The sequence below is a fragment of the Lissotriton vulgaris genome, chromosome 6 (genome assembly GCF_964263255.1).
Source record: "Lissotriton vulgaris chromosome 6, aLisVul1.2, whole genome shotgun sequence".
In the NCBI taxonomy this organism is placed as follows: Eukaryota; Metazoa; Chordata; class Amphibia; order Caudata; family Salamandridae; genus Lissotriton; species Lissotriton vulgaris.
Window position 1 is genome coordinate 966,776,058 of NC_141694.1, and position 21,236 is coordinate 966,797,293.

Consider the following 21,236-nt stretch of genomic DNA (forward strand, 5'->3'; position numbering starts at 1 on the left):
CTCTGTTTACTCACAGCTAATCTCTTAAAAACCCGAATCAAATCTTTCACTTTTCTTTCCTCATTACCTCATAGAATACTGGTTCATTTTTTATGTCAGTTTTGTCTGCAGACGTGCACTACATGGGTTACATATATTCTTCATATTTTGCTTGGTGTTTAGAAACAGAGAGTTATTTAGAGTTTGGCGGACAGGCTAGTCCACATGTGGTGGATGTCCCATTCTCCATATTATAAGTGCATTATATCCTATGGCGCTTGTTATATGACCAACAGAAAATGGGTGAAGTGAGCGTTGCACAGAAACATGGCGCCATATCACATAAAGTGAGCACTGGGGTGGCCAAAGTTAGGCAGTGGTAAATGGTTGCTTGTCACAGGAACTTACAAGGCACATGCTGCTTTTGGCGGGAAATAGAGGAGCGTGTGTTAACATATCCAAAATAAACAACTAAACATAACACAATAGCTTAGAGAAAGCAACAAAACACCACAGCGAAAAAACATAACACGAGACAGCTCAACAACAGTCAAAACAGAACGCAACACAGAGACTGCAGTGCAAACCAAAAACGAATACAGCACAAATACACAGCATCACAGAAAACAACAGAACATATCACCAGCACAACAAATAACAGCATAGCAAATGTGCACTAAAATTATTGTCACACATTACCACATCCAGAATACTATTTTCAATATACAGAGATAACTCCTGTTTACCTTAATAGCTCCACTTAAACATGCTTTGTAACCCTGTTTATGGAGCAAAATTATCAGAAAAAGAAGCAAATATGGAGAAAGATTTTGAAGGGAATGAAATCATTCTTACATAGCGTATGGAGGAAAGGCTAATTATTGTGATCTTTGAGACTATAATACAAAGAATGAGATCAAAACATTAGGAAAATATGAGAAGCATAAAGCCTGCATGTGTTAAATCCTATCAATGTGCGGAGGGCAAAGTAATGATCTGTACCCCTTGATTATGTGTAGGAAGGAGGGTAATTATATATGTTTTTTTAGGTAGATGATTGGAGTTCTACAGTAGGTAGTGAAGACACAAGGGTGGAAGGGAGAGTTAGTGAACATTTACTACAATTTTCACCACTCCCACTGGTATTCTGCCTCGAAAGTAATCCGCGTGTGAAAGCCGCCCCGGTGCCCTTTGAACTCACTGCAGCTCGTCCTGGGCCACGGCCTTCTGTACATCCAGCTTTCTCTTGCGCAGCTCGGCCATCATCCGGTCCACCTCTCGCTGCAGCTCTGGGAAGCTTTTCTCCGGAGTCTTGTCTTGGCCCCCCAAAGTTTCGTTCAGCCTCATAGCCTTCTTGTTTATGCCTGCCAGAAAAGAAGAGGCAAGGGTGTTTCTTGGGTGACTGAATGACTTAGGATATGATCACATATAAATAAGAAACTGAAGCCTTAACTGTAGGCCCCTCAAGGCACCTTATTTAATAACTGTTGTGCAGACACTTGAACGGCGCAATGCAATTCATAGGTGCGCCCACCATACTGGCTTTTAAACTGGTAAGTAAATTAATGCTGTGATATGTATTTTGTTGCGCTGTGTCACGCGTGGAACTGTGCCAAACTTTCACAATTAAGGACCCACATGTGAATGTGCAATTCCAGCTGTAAAGATTATAGTAGGGCTTTCAACTCAATGATCTGTATCAAACGAGGAAATGTCACAATTGCCGTAGTGTCTCTCATTGCATTGAACTTTCACATACAATACCTAGGTCAGGAGAAATTTCAAGTTTCTGATGCACGGGTAAGGTCCCGGGGGTGGGGGGTGTACAGAGAAAACTAAGCAAGCGAATAAGCCATTCTTACAAGTCAATGGGCAGCACCTGACAGTGTATGTTAAGTTATGAGGGCAGAAGAATAAAAACTAAACAATGCATGAAATCACAATTTAATCTGTGTCACTCATTAAGGGATGCTGCTATTGCCACCTTTCAGACACCCGCAAGTCTCATACCATAGCAAATCATGGTGTTGATATATTCTTGGTTGTAGGCAGGGAAATGGAGCGAGGATTCAAAGTTAACTTGGCACTGGTTGCCATGGGGGGGGGCTTCTGACTCAATTTAAACCGGAATATTTACGTCTGCAATAGAAAATTCCTAAATATGATAATTTAAGATTGTTACATTCAGTGGACCAATGCGCTCTTATGAGACCATCTTTTTTTTATTTATTTTGAAGTCAAAATGTCCATGCTCAGCCAGAGCCATTTAATCAAGTTCTTTTACTGTTTCCCATCAATTAGCACATTTCCAAGGTCTCTAACCACGATCATTTCAAATATCCACTTTGGGTGTGGGTGTGCACCACTGGTACCCCTTACGAAACCTACCCAGGCTGTTTGAGGACTAGTTCTTTATTTATTTTCAACGTATCATCCGCCCTTCTCTCTTCCATTGTGTCTGACATTCCAATCGATCAAGATTGCACATGGAGTTAGCACCACCATTCCGATCAAAAAATACTTTTACAGTTCAGTACTGTCCTTCTCAGGATCAACAGCTCAATGGTATATGTACGGGTCAGCAATCACATGATTTAATTAACCTGCTGTGCAAATACAAACCTGCCTTCTTACCATCTAGGTTCCTGATTGATAACACATCAATTTCTTGTTCTCAGTCTGCTTGGTTCCCTATCTGTACCCAACCGCAGAGACGCTTTCCTGAGGTCGCTTCAGAAAAAGCAAGCGACATGTTATGACCTATTTCCTTAGCACAATCACCATAAAGTAATCAGCCCTCTCTGTGCTGCTTTACACCTGACATTAATGATTTGAACACGATACACAGCAAACTAACCACTCTCATGTCCCAAGTAAATAACTCTCATGTCCCAAGTAAATAACATTAGCCACACGTGTATTTATGCAGACTTAACCTCGAGAATTATTACTGTTGAAGGCATGCTTCAACACCCGGGTGATGACACATCCAACACCATATTCATTAATGTGTTCCACCTTGCAAGCCACACTGTCCTGATTCATACACGCAGATCTAACCTGAGCTTTGCAGCAACCAGAATCTTTCAGTGAAAGGTGCTTTTTATGGCACTGAGTGATGACGCTTTCACCAGTGATCACTATATTTTTCCCTTTTAGCAAACTAACAACCCTTCATTTGCACTATCCAGATGCCACTCAATAGGATTATCTTGACACCAAGGCATTTCTGGAAGAGCAAATAAGTACCAATTAGGAATGTTTGTCTCTTTACCCATCACTACTCCTCCCTCATCCCTTCTTTCAGAGTGGCAAAATAATTTATATCCTCTTCCTCTTTTCTTCCAGTTTAGACACACCAGCTCCTGTCCTGAGAAAAAACACAAGAAACGCATAGTCTAAGCACATTGTCAGTTGATTTCAAGGAAAAGGAGGTCCGTAAAGGACGTTAATAATTACTCAGCATCATATTACTCAATATTTCGGTTTTTGTGATACCATAAAAGAGATAATTAATCACATATGGTCACCGAGTGGTATACAATAACTAGTGCCAAGGGCAACTCATGACGCCACAGTCCAATAAACTTTGACCAGAGACGCTTATGGTGTTTTTTTTTACCTTCTGCTCTTACTGCACTCAAATCATTCCTCCCACTAATTATTGTAAGCAGTGGAATGGTTCTTAATCTTGCCGCAATTAACACATGGGGCCTAATTCCGATGTCGGGCGGACTTAAGTCCCCCCAACTGTTTTGGTCATGGTACTGCAGACCTCCTGTCGGCGGTCCTGACCGGCCAATTAGAATGCGACTGTACAGTGTTCAGTCGCACTCAAATTCTTTACAATGGGAGCATGCATTCCAACCCGGGTTGCATGCTGTCATTGTAAAACAAAAAGGTGCAGTTCATACCTGCACCCTGTGGCTGACACCTCAAGTTGCCTGCCATAGGGTGCATGGATCCACTATGGTGCCCCCTTGACCGCCAATTAATTAATTTTGGATTTATAATGAACGTAGCTGCCTCAGCGAAGAGGCGTCCCAGCGCAACCAGAAACCCCATGAGACCAGGACCGAACAGTGAAGCAGCAACAGTTAGACTACCTGAGGGTGAAAGAGCCATGTCTTTAAGGCTTTTTGAAATGCCAGATGGTTCGGCATAGCTCTCATGGTGAGGGGGAGCGAGTTCCAGAGTTTCGTGGCCAAATAACCGAAGGAGCGACCACCAGCCCTGGCTCTCCAGACGCGTGGAGCACAGACCATCGCAAGGTCAGCAGATCGAAGCAGGCGCCCCGGCACATAGAACTCCAACAAGTGGAGTAGCCCTGGTGGGGCCTGTAGTGTCAAGATCTTATGGGAATAACAAAGTGCCTTAAACTCAATACGACGATCAACAGGCAGCCAGTGGAGCCTAGGAAGCGCATGTGCGACCGAGTGAGATCTAAGAAATGCAACAAAAAAGCCAAGCTGCTGCATTCTAAACCCTCTGAAGGCGTTTAATACTCGCCTTGTTGGTGCCCAGGTAAAGACAGTTAGCGTAGTCCAGTCTGGACATAATGGACGCCTGGATGATAGTCTGACGTACTTTAGGGGGAAAGAAGCCGAGCAATGGTCTGAGGCCACGCAGTAGCCCAAAGCAGGTCCCAGCGACGACTTTTGACTATTTGACAAAAGTCGGGTCACTGTCGAACCACACGCCCAGATTTTTCACTGCCTCTTGAGGGCGGGCTTGAGGCGGTCCGGCCAGCACTGCTCCGACCAAAGCGCTCGGTCCTTGCCAAAGAGGAGAATCTCAGACTTGCTGGCGTTCAACTGTAAGCAGTTAGCCGCCATCCAGTCTGAGATAGCCAAGAGGTCGTCCTTAAACTTACCCACGTTGGTATTGCACATCTTCGAGAAGGCAAACACCAGTTGGGTATTGTCGGCGTAAGACACCAGGGACAGCCACCTGCTCTTAGCCACCACCACCAAAAGCAGCCTCCCAAGAGTGGTATGGCATTCTGCTCAAGGAACTTAACCAAGGTAAAGTTCACATGGGATTCCACCAGCTTGGCCAGGAAGGGGAGCTGGGAGATAGGTCGATAATTCCCTGGATCACCTGGGTCCAAAAAGGGCTTATTTAGTAATGGGACCACTTTAGCATGCTTCCATGCCCTAGGAATAGAAGCTGAGCTCAAGGACAGATTGGCCAGATCGAAGCTCACAGGAGAGATTAAGGATTGTAGCTGGCGGAAAAGGGCGGGTGGCATATGGTCCGCCGGAAGCCAGATCTGATTTTAGAACACAAAGCCTCATATCCCAAAACAGTCAAAGCAGGGAAAGAGGACAGACTGACTACCCTGGGTTATCTACCACATCTGGCACATACCCCTGCATGCAAAAGGAGGGTCATCGTTGGTAGGCCCCTGTAGATCTGGTCCACTTTATTAAAAAAGTACTGCGCAAGTTCATCACATTGATGGTTAGAGCTGATGGAAGAAGCTCTCTTGGATCCCGCGCTCTTCATGTCATTAAACAGGGAGAAGATAGTCTTGGCAGGGTTGGAACTGGCTAAGATTTTGTTGGACACAAAGTCAGCACGAGCTCTGCGAATGCACTTGTGGTAGTGTTTGATAGCTGCCCGATACTCTATCTTTGCAGACGTCTCATATGAGCCTCGCCACGCTCGCTCTAGCTGTGGCTGACAACTCAAGTTGCCTGCCATAGGGTGCATGGAACCAGAGGGGGGCACCATAGGTGCCCCCTCGACCACCAACCGGTGGCCATGCCATTAGGGGCTCTTCTGGGGGCCACCAACGTTGCCTTCGGACAGCCTTTCTGTGTTAGAAAGGCCGGCACAGAAAGGCTGTCGGAATCCAACACTGTAATCACTCGGGAGGTAAGTGCTGCCCTTGGGATTACTGAAGTCATTCTGACTGGAGGACAGGCTCTCTGAGCCCATCGGAAGCCAGTCGCAATGACCAGTCAGATTCCTTTACGATTGACACCATCAGAATGGGGGAGTCGGAAAGGAATCCAACCGACTGAATAGATGTGTTAGGAAACAGCTCCGACTGACGACCCGGTGGTCAAAGTTGCATGATGTCACTTCCTCTACGCCTGAAATATAATTGATTTGACACCCGTGTCATTGTCTGTTGCTCTGGAGAGGTAGGAATTCTCAGACACTGATGAATACCTAGTCAGTTCATGCTGATAAGTATGCTTTGTAAAGAAATTAGGTCACCCATTCACTCATGGAGAAGTCAACAAAACCTAATATTTGAATAAGTAGGGGAAGGGTAATCAGAAGGTCTGCTGGATCTATTCATATGGTGTTAACCTCCACACCTTAACTTCTTAGATATGTCTGTTCCACCTGAGCTGACTAAGGAAATAGCAGAAGTAGCAGAAAAGGGTGTTTAGCCACTAGTTTGGAAGGAGAATGGGTATTAATAGTACTGCTCAATTGATTTAAGACAAATACATCCCCATTCAAATTTAGAGACAGCACAGCAGATACTTTGAATTAAACTCAAATCCTGTGTGATAACACTGTCATCATCTTATTTGGAAATGGGTAAGTGGTATTATTAGCTGCACTGAAACTGTAGCGAAATGCTTGATTGAATTTTTTCCATGGGGTATCGTATTCAACGCTGCCTGGTGTCTCAATTTCAGACGTCACACTTTGAGCCTGTCCTACAATTTTAGTACCAAGCCATCTTTCAATATGTGATTTCAGTTTGTAAAATTTAAATATGAACCTAAAATTCTCAGCATGTGAAGTGCTGTTAGCTAAAAGTTGAGAACCAGCAGAAAATGTCAAAATACTCTTCGATTGTTGTTTTTAACAACTAACACAAAGTATCATAATCAGTCCATGTAAGAAATTGGGTTATTAATTGTGCAGGATGTGAGGCGTGCCCAAGTATTAGGTCCACAAGTGTCTCCTTACTGGGAACCAAGTCCCCATTGTAGCACTTGGCTCTCCCAAGGTAGCAAACCAGAGCAGTCCAAGGCTTACTCAGGGGTATCCATTCACTAGTATTAAATAACAACGCTAAATAAATGATTGCCCAGTCAGTGCATTTCCTTTGAAAAGGGAAAAGTTCATTTATTACTTACACACTACTCAATCCTAATATACAAATTTGTACATTAGGCAGATGGAAATACCTGTGGTGATATTATGAAATCACGTTCGACCCCTAATGGGTCATGACCCCAAAATCACAAGAAGCTGTCATTTTAGACGATGTAGGGGTATTGGCTTTGTCAACTGGTCACCACATTATAATATATGGCAAGTCTACTGGCTTTCTCAAGGGTCACCACAATGTAAGGCAAGCCTATTGGCTTTGACAACGGGTCACCATGTTATGATACATGGCAAGCCTACTGGCTTTGTCAAGTGGGTTACCACCTAAAAAATAAGGCAAGCCTATTGGCTTTGCAGTTGTTAGCAGTGGTTTGAGTTAACAACACAACCAAACAAGTATAAGGCTATGTAAAAAAAGGGGCAAGAAATGTGTAAATATAGAGCCTGTGTATATGAGGGTACTATATTAGGCCACGCCCTTGCTACCTGTCGAGTGCAAAGAGAGTGTAGTGAACATAACACTCAACAAAATTGTAAGAAGATCTGGAGCACACCAAAGTTTACAGTCAATAGAGGTAGTATTGGTAACCCCAATGTTGTCCATACGAACAATGGAGTTCTTTTTATTTAAAGTTCATATTTGCCTAATAAAGTCCATGATTAGTGTAGTCATCAATACAGCAAGTTTATATAGGTACAGAACCAGCAATATAATACTTCAGGACAGATTCAGTTGAAGACTTATTGAATCATTGACAATTATGTATTATAGTGTGTATTCAGTCGAAATCTTGTTGAACACATACAACTGACACATGTTTCATCCAAGCAACTTTTTCAAGGCTCCAGGAGCTTCTGTAGAACTTGTGGTGGAGCCCCACACACTCCATTTTAGCAAAAGGGGTCACAGTTTAAGGCCTTTTAATGGGCATATCTAGGACCCTGCTGTGGCTGTTTCCCTTGATTTGGGGTTAATTTTGCTTCTTTTGGTGAGCCCTAGCTTCCTTGAGCAGTTTCAGCAAACCTCCTGGCCTCAACAAGGGTACACTCTGCAGAGAAGTGGTTTTACTTGTTTCTTACACCAACTTTCCCTTTGCCTGGCTCCTGATGGTTTTCTCCTCCTACTGGGGTACACAAGTCCAGATCTTCCACCAAATAATTCTCAGAGGGCATAAGGGAGACAGCACAAATGATCCTGGATAGACCCATCTAGTCTTGAGGGTCAGCTGCAGTCCTTAGTCCAGCAGGTTGCATCAAGTGACTTGTCCTTTCTGTTGTCCATGGTGTTGCTTCCATCGCTGTCGAGGTCCAGGGTATTGCTCTCCTTCCGGGTCTGGGGATGCCATTTTTATACCCAGTGCCAGACTGGAAGTTTAAACACCTCTGTGTTTAAACTTAAAACTGGTGCTGGTCAATTCTTCCCTTTCCCCTGGGTGTGGCTGCAGCCTGGCTAGTGAAACAAAGGCAAGGGCAAGCCTGGTGTCACGTTCCTGTGTGCTGGATGCAGGTACCTTTGAAGAGTAATTAGGACAGGGCACGGCTCCACCCCGGCCATCCTGTCAGGAAGACTCACTCTCCTCTAAACACAGGCCATTTGTCTCCTGCCTGGCCCCAATACACATTTCCCGGTGAGATAGCTACCACTAGCCTGAGCAGCCGGCAACTCACAGAAAGACCCCAGAAATTTTAGGAGGGCAAATGGCAACTTTCTAAAAGCGGTATTTTGAAAATAATAAGGTAAAATTCAATTTTACCATTGAAGAGGATTGTAAATTACGATTAAAATGAGTGGAAGAAATACTTCTCTAGCTACTACCAATCCGAATTTAGCATTTCATAAATGTAATGATGTAGCCCAATAATTCCCTATTGCAGCAGTCAGCCTTGCTACATTGAATATTGCTTTTGGGGATGCTTCAATCAATTAATCACGTATTTGTAGAGAACGGATTGTCTTCCGGGGGGTATCCAGGTGCTTACTGCCCGTCTCACTCGAACAGCCAGGTCTAGATTCCCTTCTTGAAGGTTGTCAGTGACGGTGCTTTGCGGAGGTGGAGAGAGGTAGGTAATTCCAGGCCTTGGCAGCAAGGTGGTAGGAGTGTATTCCTGTGCGTTGGTGTTGTATCTGTGGTATCTCTGAGTGGTGTTCTGAGTGGAGGTTTCTATTTGCCTGGTGGAAGTGCAAGCAGTGGTTCATGTAGGCGGGTCCTTGGTTATGGAGGGCTTTGTAGGCGTAGGTCAAGGACATGAAGAGGCATCTTTTCTGAAATGGAAGCCAGTGGAGGTCTTTCAGGAGCTTGGTAATGTGGGATCTCTTGGGCAGGTTAAGGATCTGGCCACTGTGTTCTGTATCAGCTGCAATGTCTCCATGAGCGCAGTGGTGGTGCTGGAATAAATTGCGCTGCTGTAGTCCAGTCGACTGGTGGCAAGGACCTGTATTACAGTTTTCCTAGTGTTGGTGGGGAGCCAATTGAAGATTTGTCAGCGCATGTGGAGTGTGTGGAAGCAGACTGATGTGTCATTGAAGGTTCACTTTCAAGGATGATACGGAGAGTGCAGGTGTGGTCCACCATGGGGGTGGACCGAGTTCCGACAGCCACCAGGAGTCATTCCATAGGGTGATGTGCTTGCCAAAAATGAGGACTTCCGTCTGGTCAGTTTCGAGCTTTAGGAAGTTGTCCCTCATCCAGGCTGTGACATTCTTCATACAGTTGTGGAAGTTGGATATAGTTGAAGTAGGGTCTGCTGAGAGCGAAAGGACAAACTGGGTGTCGTTGGCATTTGAAATTATGTTTATGTTGTGTGATCTGATGATGTACACAAGTGATGTTAAGCTGATGGATGATCCTTGAGGCCCACCACAAACATTGTATTTGGCTTGTATGGTGTGAGGGGGGATCCTGACTTTCCGGGTGTGACATGTGAGAAACTATGACATTCATTTAAGAGTGTTGTTCATGATGCTGATGTGATGAAGGCAGTGGGAGACAGTGTCAAAGGCTGCGAAGAGGTAGAGAAGGACCAGGGCTCCTGATTCTCCTCTGTCCGGTAGGAAGAGAATGTAATTTGTTGCGGTAATCAGGGCTGTCTCAGTGCTGTGGTTGGTTCTGAAGCCTGGTTGTGAGTGGCCAAGAAGGTTGTTTTTTTCCAAGTACTCGGTGAGCTGGAGGTTGATGGCCTTCTCCAGGACTTTGGTAGGGAAGGGGGTTGCGAGATGGGTTGGTAGGACTGGTAATCGCTAGAGTCTGCCAAGGGTTTCTCGAGGAGTGGTCTGACCGTGGCATGTTTCCAGGCATCGAGAAAGGTCAATGTGGTTAGCGGGGCATTGAGGATGGTGGGGAGTTGTCTGCTGATCTTCTCTCTTCCAAGGTTGAAAAGTCGGTGGGGTCAGGGGTCAGTGGGTGCTCCTGAGTGAATCGGGATCATCAGCTTGGTTGTGTCCAAAGTGGTGGGTTGTTTACATTCAGTGATCTGGTGTTCGGCGGCGGTCGTTGAACGCTGACAGAGGGGGCTGGTGGAATGGGATCACTGAAAGGACATTTCTAACATTAATTTCTACATGCCCTACTTCTGAATATTATGCACCCAGCCATTATAGGCAATAAAGTCTAATAAGAGGTGACTTTATACGCTTTAAAAAGGAATGGTAGCATGCCCCTCACGCAGGCCTAGTTATGCTCACTGTGAAAATGAGGTGTGCTTTCAAGTGTCAGTGGCCTTCAAATGAGTCCCCTTGAGTTAGGATATATTATTTACAGAGCCTCTAAATTGACATAAACAAGTGCACCGTAGGAAATACAAGGACAGCTCTGCGTGCTGGTATTGTGGAAAATAATGCAGGGAAGCGGTGTGGAATTTTGTTACCTTTTTCTTACAAGCATGATTCATGCCAGATATTACTTTAAATAGATGCTGTTTCAGACCTCTGACTCACCTTAGAATGATCTTTCCATATTCACCCTCAAACCTCTTTTCACATTTCTCCTAGTTTCTTAACCTTTGCATTTCCTTCAAAGGTTCTCCTTTTTGACCCACACACTCACCTTATCAGTTCACACCCTTTCCCATACACTCTCAATACCCTCTTCTTGCAGAAAAACATTCTCCTTAAACAATACACACAGTCTCCTCTCAACCAAATGCCCTTTCCCTTACCAACCCCTCTCATGGTAACTTGCTTCCTCCTCTTTGACACCTTCATCTCGTGTGGGATTTTTATTGTGTTTGGTGTATTACTTATTTAATGTATTGGTGTTTTTAAATGCTTTACACTATTGTCTCCTAATTTAGGCCTGACTGCTCGCTGCCAGCTACCGAGGGTTGAGCAAGGGACTCTTTTAATAAGAACTTTACTGGACCTTACCCAGCATTAGTGGCCTTATTGCTAGTGGTTGGTGCACACTTTACACCTACTAATAACCCTCTTTCCAACATTTAAAGCAAATTTATGTAATCCACTCTGTAGATATATTCCACAAACAAGTCATAGTTAAACATTGAGTATGTAATAAATTCTCCACATAAGTGAATCGTAGAGTCAGGTTTCTCTGCATGAGGAAGTTGTGCTAGGCTTCTGGGGTTCACTCCAATGATAAGTGATACCTACAAGATTAAATCCCAGTGTTTTCAGAGGATTGGCTGTGGGGTGAACAAGAAAGGTCCGTAACTGAGAGGATCACCCACAAAGTTGTAACAACATTCTACATGCAATTCTGCATCTTAATAAACTACACCAGGTCAGTGCAGAAAGTGTGGTAAACTGCATATATTCCTCCTTCCCTACGGAGTGTGCAGGAAGGATGCATCTCATGTGAAGCAAAGAGAGAGTAACAAAATGTCACTAAAGCCCCACATTCAGATTCATTCAGATTACCTCGATGCAGAAACACTTTGCCAGGAAGCTGAGGAGAAAATACATGTCAACAAATTTAGCAGTCCACACCTAAAAACACAAATCAGAAAACAAAAATGTATGTCCACTTTTCTCTATCCTAACTAAATTCACTTGTTGTGCATTTGAAACATTCTTATGTATGTATGGAATCTAAATGCTGGACTGTAGGAACCTCAGAAAATACAGATTAGCTGATTGGTACACAACTTCCCATTACAAAAGAGTCTTCGCTTTTTGAAACCATTAATTTCCAGAAGTCATTAAAGGGTCTCTGTCCATTTTCTGTCACCGATGATGCGCCTTCAGTTTAGATATACCTTACTGTGGTCGTCAAAATGCGCTCTAATGGATTATACTCTGGCAGTAGATTGTACTGTATAAAATAATAACTCAAAATGAACGGTGTCAGAATGCTAGCCAAAAGGTATGTAATAAAAAAAATCCATTTGAAGCTGTTCACCAGGATTTATCATTAGGTCCTGGCAAATGTATGTATTCTTGCATAATTTCCAGCATTTCATATTCTAATTATTACACAAAGGGCCTGAGATTATGCCATGATACCACATCACAACACCCAATATGTTGTGTTTTATGAACATAAAATGAGTTGTCGCACCTTTGGGATGGAAAAGTCCCCTGCCTGGTAATGGACGTGCACCCCTGCCCTCAGTGCCAACCATCGATATTTGGATCTCTGGTAATGATTGTTGGTCATTGTGGGACATGGAACATTCATGTGGTCATGACCTAGGCTTGTCTCATGGTAATAGGGTCTTGTTAGACCCCAAGGGGCAGACCAAGCGCTACCCTTGTGATGGTAGAGGACCACTGCCCATACCAGGAATTAAGTGACACAAGCATGGTGGTGATGCTATTTGTTTTATAGTGATCAGTAGTGTGAACAGGCATTTTTACTGTATCACAAGAGTGGGGCCTCCTGAATCTCTCATTTAAAGTTCTGTGGCTGTGATCCTAGCTCATTCTTGGCATGCATGGATTGTGTGTAGTACGCACCAGTCAGCATGTCAATCTTGTGTGAGCATGCTGCGATTAGTGTGCCTGTGTATGGTACATAACATGGAGGCTTATGTGTTCCATTTTGAAAGAACACAGGACCTGGAAAGGCTAGGGAAGTGAAGACTGAAACCCTAATATAAAATGTGTAATGCTGAAAACTCCTCAGGGCTGGGGTGGAAACACACACTAAAGGAAGAGGAGCAGAGCATCCTCGGTGCACATCAAAGGTTTTTTTTTATTCAAGGAAGAGTTACTGGTCAGTGAGGCCTGAGTTCATAGTTAGGGACATGGTGAGATTGATAAGGATGGCTCTGTAGACCACAGAATTGGTATAGAGAGGAAGGCTTAGGACTTTGAACCTTTACAAGGCATATGTCAGTGGAGGCGGACAGCCACGGGTGATCCCTTGTTATTTCCTTGGTCTGTGTTGTGGATCAATCAGAATTGGAGCCACTCTTGTGGTGGCAGAGAAGAGAACACTTAAAAGGAGCTGGCACCCACAACCCAAATTTCAAAGGATCAAACACCAAATCGCATTTGTGTCTGGAGTTGAACTATAAAGGTGGGAGAATGAGACCCACAAGTTGTTCAACAGCACTCTGCAACAGGAGAAGCGATCATCAAAATAACTTGCTGACGGATCCAGGACTAGGGTCCACGTTCTGCTAGTTCCATTCTAGTGAGTGGCCCAACTTTCCCTGACCCTGAAGCACAAGACTTCAGCCTCCAGGATGCTGTGAGGATCACTTACTGATTGTTGGGAGCTGTGGAGAAGGATGTTCAATACCACTGTGGCCCATCCACAGACTGAAGGAGGCCTGACGTATTATCAGGGAAAGACCATGACAGGTCAGAGACACGCAGCCTTGGGAGATCAAAGCCCTCAAGATGTGCCTTGGTCCTCCTGCACTTGCTGGCTGCCATCAGGTTGGGTAAGACTGTTTGAGAATGGGTGGCCTGTTGGGGACTTGCACAAACGTAGCACGAAGCACTGCGAAAGTTGACTTTTAAATGCCTAACTTAGACTTTGCTGCTTGAGGACTAGCATGGGCCGCATCTTAAAGTTGCCTCCAGTATCGAATGGGGAATGACCAGCCTCTCTAGAAAAGGATGTAGAGACTCAGGAATAATGCCCGGATGACGCTAGTGTGCTCACCTGAAGACACTGTGGATATTATTTAGGGTGTAGCTTCTATGCTTTGTGTGCTTTTATTAAAATCCTACTTGTTTATAAAAGCAATTTTTGGACTGGACAATCACCTTACTGTGGGCACTGTTTGTATTTGTCTTGCGGTGATGTACACCTTACACATACCTCCCTCTCGAAATGCTTGGAACTGCTCGACCTGCGTTATCACTCGGAGTCAAGTGCTGTAAGGGCAAGTGCTTGCTCCAGTTGCTCAGGAACCATAGTAGGTTGAGACCAGAGACATCAGGAGTAAAAGGTCTCTTCCCAGACGGTTGTACACAGTGCTGTCCTGTAGCCCTCTGAAAGGGTTTCTGACAACACCCAAAAAAGACACGAGGGCGCACTTCACGCTACAAATTCCGTGAAAAGTGCTGAGGCTGGTCATTTGCATGATAGCACGTAATTGTGCGTTATTATTTGGGTATTTTGAGATTTTTCCGCAACCGAAATGATGTGGATTTCACCCAGGCCTAGTTATTATCCAAGAAATGCTCATATATCCATTCTCTATAATTAAATGTATGATCAAAATCAATAAGTCAATGTTGAAGTTTCATGAGAATGGATAGATAGACTGGAACTCCTCTGACACAAAGTATGAATTTTCATTCTTTTCTTAAAAAACACACAGGTCCACAAGATCCTGTTTCTAGAGGTGGCTACCAAAGAACCTTCAAACTCAGCATTTCCACTTCTAGAAAGATGAAGTGGAACTTCTTCCTCACCCTCCACCTACCTCCTCTACTTCATCCTCCATTTTTGAAAGATTTGCAATAGATGTTCAACAATAGCAATATTTTCTTCAGCAATTTTGCAGAGAGCGCCACAAATTATAAAAAAAGGAGCAGTTTAACTTGGCCATTGGAGGAAAAAGCAATGAGGGATTCTACAAATAAAAATCAATTTCTTTAACTACCTTACAAATAAACAACTGCTAAACAGACGGCGGCCATTAGTAATTTAATTGCACGAGTTACTCTTTAAGAATGGGAATACTCCTAAAGGGATTCATTTAATTCATCGCTACCTTGCGCCCGTAATTACCCATCCATCATTTGCTTTACGAGCTGCACGGTGGAAACACAGAAGTGAACAGCGCCTATATTTCTTTGGCACTGTCAGCGCTATGCAAAAACTATAAATTACAAAAAAGCAAATAATAAAAAAATAAAAGGTGGTGGGAAGCACGCACTGCAAAATTGGAGCTGCCATCGCAGCCTCTGGAACTCAAACACTGTACACACTGAATATGTGCAGTATGAGAACCTATGTATACATTGAAGTAAACGTGTTCAAGTCGTTCTGCTAGCTGAGTGGTCTGCAATTCACACACTAGCACAATTACATTGTGGGCGAAATGTATGCGTTTTAGAGCCACAATCTCATAAACATATGTACTCAGCCCTGCTGTGACCCAGCTCAGCTGTTCGTGATACACCTCGCATCATCTGGGGAGAAGGTGGATTTCCTCTTCATAGTAACGAGATATTTCCAATCCTCTGCAGTTTATTTATGCAGGCACACACAATCCAAAAAGGGGTGCCAAAAAGTGTATGCATAATTTGTACATAGCATAGTGCTGGGCCGGATATGCAAGCCGCGCCTTATTCCTACTTACTTACATTAAAAAAGAATGCATTGCAAACATACATGACACTTTCGAATTGCATTTGGGCACCATGCGGGAAAATACATGTGGCACGATTCATACTTCAGATACAAAGGTTCTTTGACGTTGTTTGGTTTAATAACTTGGAGTAATGGCACTGTGTGGTGCTAAAACGATTTTCAAATGTGCATTTATTTAAGCTTCTATTCCGTTTCTGTCTGGTCCCTACCTTCTGCTGCCTGGAGAGTGCCCTTTATGAATCCTGCAAGATCCTTTGCCCTCTCATTGGTCCTCCCAGCATCCTTTCCAGTTTGCTCCCCATCTGCATTCACTTTGGTGGCCTGGAAATCGAAATTGAGAGAAAAAACGAACAGAAATAAATACAACTATTTGCAGATGTAGAATGGCACATTAATACAACCAGGGTCACTGGAGTTATGCGACACAGGATGGCCAAATTAGCGGCTGGCTTGAGTAAATTATGCAGCAAGAAAAGCCAAATTATGCAGCGTAATGCGTAACATTTTTAGATAGTATAACTTCCTTATTTTGTCATTTTTGCACTTGCTAACACTGTCTGGGCATTGGTTGCACCTCATTAGTACTGGTCTAACACTCAAATATAGCAATAAGAAACAGAAAGGTGACCAGTGAACCTTTGCAAAGGGACTTCCACTGCAAAGCAACAGGTTTTACTACGCTTTTAGTAACTTTTGAACCGTTTAAGCTAGAAACAAACTTTTTTGTTAAAATCTGCAGATTATGAGGTAGATGATGGGAATGTGGGAAATGCAGAAATGTATCATTATGCAGGTAACACTGCAAAATCACATAAATCTAGTGGCCCTAAATACAGCTCCCTACAATGTTTAGATGTGACCTCATGCAAAAAGAGGTCAATGAACTCATCCCATCTAAAACGTCAACTTTGGATTTCTTCCTAACAAAACTAATGATTTGGAAGAGTTATTTTCCCTGAAACTAAATTTGGTTAAAACTGAGGCCCAGATTTACTAACGCTTTGCATTGGGTTTGCGTCCCTTTTGTCAACATAAACCTAAAGCAAAGTGTTAAGGTGGACCTTACTATCCAATGCAGATCTGGATTTGTGTTGGATAGCATCTCAAAGTAACGCAAAGTTGCTCAATGTGCTGCTTTGCATTTTTTTGCAAAAAGGGTGTATTTAATGGGTGGTGCATGGGTTTTTCCAAGCAACCATCCATGGGTTTTGACACAAATCCCGGTCGACAAAGAATCGTAGACAGTGATTTACATCAAAATCCTATGCCTCCTCGAGGCAGTGACAACAGGGAAAAATGTTTTAATTTCTTGTTTTTCCTACTTTGCGTGCATGCTGCATTGAACAGCACACATACATGGTGGGAAAAGCATTAAAGCAAGGTTTTTATACAGGAAGGTGCCTCTTCCAGTCAGAGTCGGACTGGGACAAAAAATAGACCCAGGCACTAAAATAAAAGCAGCCTCCATTGAGGAACTAGGTAGTTAAAAAAGAGGTAATATCAGAACAATGAGCTGTGATTACATGCCAACCTGGCTATAAAACTGCCCCATAACTGCTGATAAACCAGTCCGCTCACTGATCTGTCAGATCAGGCCATTGTGCACTGCTTGATCGCCCCATAGGCAATTTTAACTCTGCTTCCAGTACAAAACAATGCTTCAGAGAACACGGAAACCCTTGCACTGCGGCTCAAGAGTGTTTGTGTTGGCACAAGGCTGACAAATTGCATCAGCACAGGGAGAGAGGCGTACAGCGCCACATCTTAGTAGACATGGAGCTATTCTGGTCTCTAGTTTTCATGCAGTGCATCAACTTTATGTTCTACACTGCGTTTTGCAACTTTTTGGGTAAATCTGGCCAAGATTTCCTCCTCTTTTACTCCAAGGAAGCAGCCCATGCAGTCAAAGAATGGCTTCTCCAATTTAAGACCTCAGTGTGATCCCCTACCTGGTCCTTTCTGATTCACTATCGACCAAAATCTAATGATGCTTCCCGCACATCGAAAAACATATGAAACCTGAACGTTCCTTCTAATCCTATTAAAAATCAAAAAGAGTATATTCTCTACTCTGATCTTAGAACAGACGTGAAGGGCCTCGTCCTCTCTCACCGTGACATGGGTGACACCAGACTCTCAGTGGTCCCGAAATTCGCTGTGGTTCCCTCAAAGCCAATCTCCATGTGACAGTTCTTTTTGTCAAAGGTGCAAACAAATCTGACTACACAATTTCAATTCTGAAAGAAGTTCACTGACCCCTCCTTAAAACATGAACTGACTTTAAAATGCCCCCCATTACCCAGAAATAGAGTCATCTCAGCCTTCTCAACTACCTAAAAACAAGCTATGTACCAGAATCATGGGTGAGGAATCCAGGCTGTTATGACAGATGCCAAAACACAAAACGACAAAGACCATGAAACTCTCAGGTCACGTTCCCTCAATATGAAGTCCACTATCAGACAGCCTAACAGACTCGTGTATTGACAGTTTGAAAAGCCTCGATAAAACCACCTTTTCAGATTGCATTAACAATGTGAGACACTGCCGTATACGTATATACCGATGCTGGTCTAGAATGACTGCTACTTCCCTCTGTTCAATGTTAATAGTTAAGCGTTCTATTGCCATGCATTCGGTCCGTCCAGTTTTGCGCTAAACAAATCCCTTTAATAAGTTAATATAATGACCACTCCGCAATGCACTGAGAGCTCAGTTCGCAAAGGCTTTCCATGGGTAGGCAACAGAAAACGTGGAAACTGAGTAGGATCTTCAACTTTTCTGTGCGTAGATGCCCCCTACTATATTCTTTTTGCAGTTTTATACAGCGCAAACTCGACCCAAAGGCATCAAGGTGCTTTGCATGGGCACAAGTTGCATTACAGAATAACACATTCTCATTTTATTTTTTTAGACCCGAGGAGATTAACAGCCAGATTCATCATAGTCCCATTTTGCGAGTCCTTAATAGCGATTATTAAGGAATCGCTATTAAGGACTTGCAAAACGGGATTCATGTAGGAATCGCTAAATAAATTGCGATTCCTACACATTCCTTATTTGCGATTAGCAAATTGCTAATCGCAAATAAGGAATAACTCCCCATTCATTCCTATGGGCCTAAAGGCCCATAGGAATGAATGGGGAGTTATTCCTTATTTGTGATTAGAAATTTGCTAATCGCAAATAAGGATGCGATTTCAAGGGTGCCAGGGGTGTCCAAAGGACACCCTGTAGCACCCCTGAAATGTAATCTACATTGGTGTTGCGCACACACATGTCCAAAGGACATGTGTGTGTGTAACATGCAACTTAGAAAAATGCATTTAAATGCATTTTTCTAAGTTTTCGCTATTTACCACGAGGTTTGACCTCGCGGTAAATAGCGGCCCAAAGTTGCGATTTCGCAATTTTGAAATGGTTCATGAATTGCATTTAAGGAATCTCAAATAGAGATTCCTTAAATGCAATTCCTCGCAAATGTGCGAATTCTTTATTAGCGAATTTTGCATTTGGGAAGATGAATCCCAAATGCAAAAATTGCACTCGCAAAGGGCCAGATTCTCAGAATCTGGCCCTTTGCGAGGGCATTTTTCTTTGATGAATCTAGCTGTAAGTTATTTACCCAGAATGACAGGATGTTTGAGCCTCCCTACAGTGCGAACCTGGTTCCCAGCTTCAAAGTCATCCGCTCTGCTTTGCAAAGCGTGTGGATAGTTCCACAGTCATGGCACTCCGGAGACAAGCAATGGATGCTCAGTGGGAAGCCCCATACTGTTAGTCAATGCCAATTATCTTGACACCCTCGATTCGACGTAGCTTTGTATGCTTTGCTGTGCCTTTCATTCATTTCTAAGAATTCAAGTGAACAAACCAGGCTGACAAGGTGGGGGATGAGGATGTAGAAGAAAGCATGCTTTCACATGGAATAACGTTTTCACTGATATTGCGCCTGCACATTTCACACATATAGGTTTAGAAAATATAGGCCTTCTCCAGAGAAACTATAAGCATAAAACATCCTGGTGTATGGCTGGGGTTTCTGTCAATATGGTTAATTAGTCATACATCCATGTAAGTTCTTGGGGTGCCCCTTTAGGGATTTCGTACTTTTTCCTGAGCTGAGCCCTAGGGCAATACATTTATTTTTTTAGGATGAAACCTAGGAGGTCCTTGGTATCTGGTCTGGCAACCAGTTAGCGTAAACCAGGTATATCAGTGAACACGAAGGAGTGAATACTTGATCAGACCCCTTTCTGGTAATTTCTCATTCTTAGCTGCAGAAAAGAGCAAAAAAGAAATTGTTGGAACTACCTGAAAATGATTGTACTTGTCCATGTGTGTGAGAAAAAAACTGCAGTACCTCCTATGAAACAGTGCCTAGGCAGCTGTGTGAATACTTTGTCCATGAGAACATGTGGGGGCATGGGTAGTAAAGTTCGAACCCTCCAAAAAACCTGTAAGTGTGTATTGTTGTGTTGAATTATGTTAGCATATACTTGTTAATTAGACATTGGCCATTAGTAGAGCCTCACAACACATGGGATGTCTGAAAGGTACTCAGAAGTCTGCTTCTGTGTGGCTGGCAGACCTGAGTATCTCTAGCAGGATGCTATCCCCCTGCCTCAATAGCCAGGTGCTTACGGTCCAGGGGTGTGATGTGGCTTTTACATAGACATACAGAGACCATTCTGTGTATAGATAAGGCACAGAAGGTGTAGTAGAGGAAAAGGCATAATTGTGAAGTTGTACAGGTCAAGTGACTGGTACGTTACAAGATGGGGTGGGATGAATATATGAGATGGGTGGCATCATCCTTGGTTAGACGTGGAGGTCGGTGCACTTACAACCTTTTAAATGTGGCCATTTTCTGACAACCTCTTCCAGGTCAGCCATTTTCAAGATCCTGCTCCACACCCAGCTTGGGGTGCGTCTGGCCCTCGTGACTGAGGCTGGGTGTAAAACAAGGCCTTGGCCTGATCTGGCCCTAAACGTCCTCCCCAGAGCTCTAGCCAACACTATGAAGTGGGTGATGTTGCGCTTTGCCGCAGGTGGTGGTGTGCTGTGCCTCATGTTGTAAATGAACGGACTGAGAATGGCAGGGCCCAATGCTATGTGTGATGGTCCACTATGAATTGGGTGGGGGTACAGCAGACAGCGGATAATGTTGCACTATGAAATTGGTGGGGCTATAGCACACATGGTGGTGCACTGTTTGCACAGGACTGGTATGATGAGCATGGATTACATGTGTGGGATTCTTCAAATTGTTGTCTATACTCCTTTTGTATTTCTCAAGTTTTTAGATTTGATGGCTAATGGATGACAAGTTGAGCTGTATGTTGTTAAATTATCTTAGCTAGTAGAAGGAGAATAATCTCTTACATCAATGTTTCAGAAACAATTAGATACTCATAACGGTGATGCCCTCCACACTGTGCT

At 43.6% G+C, this 21,236-nt stretch overlaps 1 protein-coding gene across 7 annotated transcripts in view; it reads right to left on the reverse strand.

Moving 5' to 3' along the window:
• The window catches only part of LAMA2 (laminin subunit alpha 2), a 3,858,378-nt gene that overhangs the window by 928,772 nt on the left and 2,908,370 nt on the right, over positions 1 to 21,236 (reverse strand). For all 7 annotated transcript variants that reach the window (XM_086927001.1, XM_086926997.1, XM_086927002.1 and 4 more), the window contains 2 exons: positions 16,004 to 16,115; positions 1,181 to 1,343 (listed from right to left, as the gene is read on the reverse strand). In XM_086927001.1, coding sequence (XP_086783127.1) covers positions 1,181 to 1,343; positions 16,004 to 16,115 — 275 coding nt within the window. The remainder of the gene's footprint in view (positions 1 to 1,180; positions 1,344 to 16,003; positions 16,116 to 21,236) is intronic.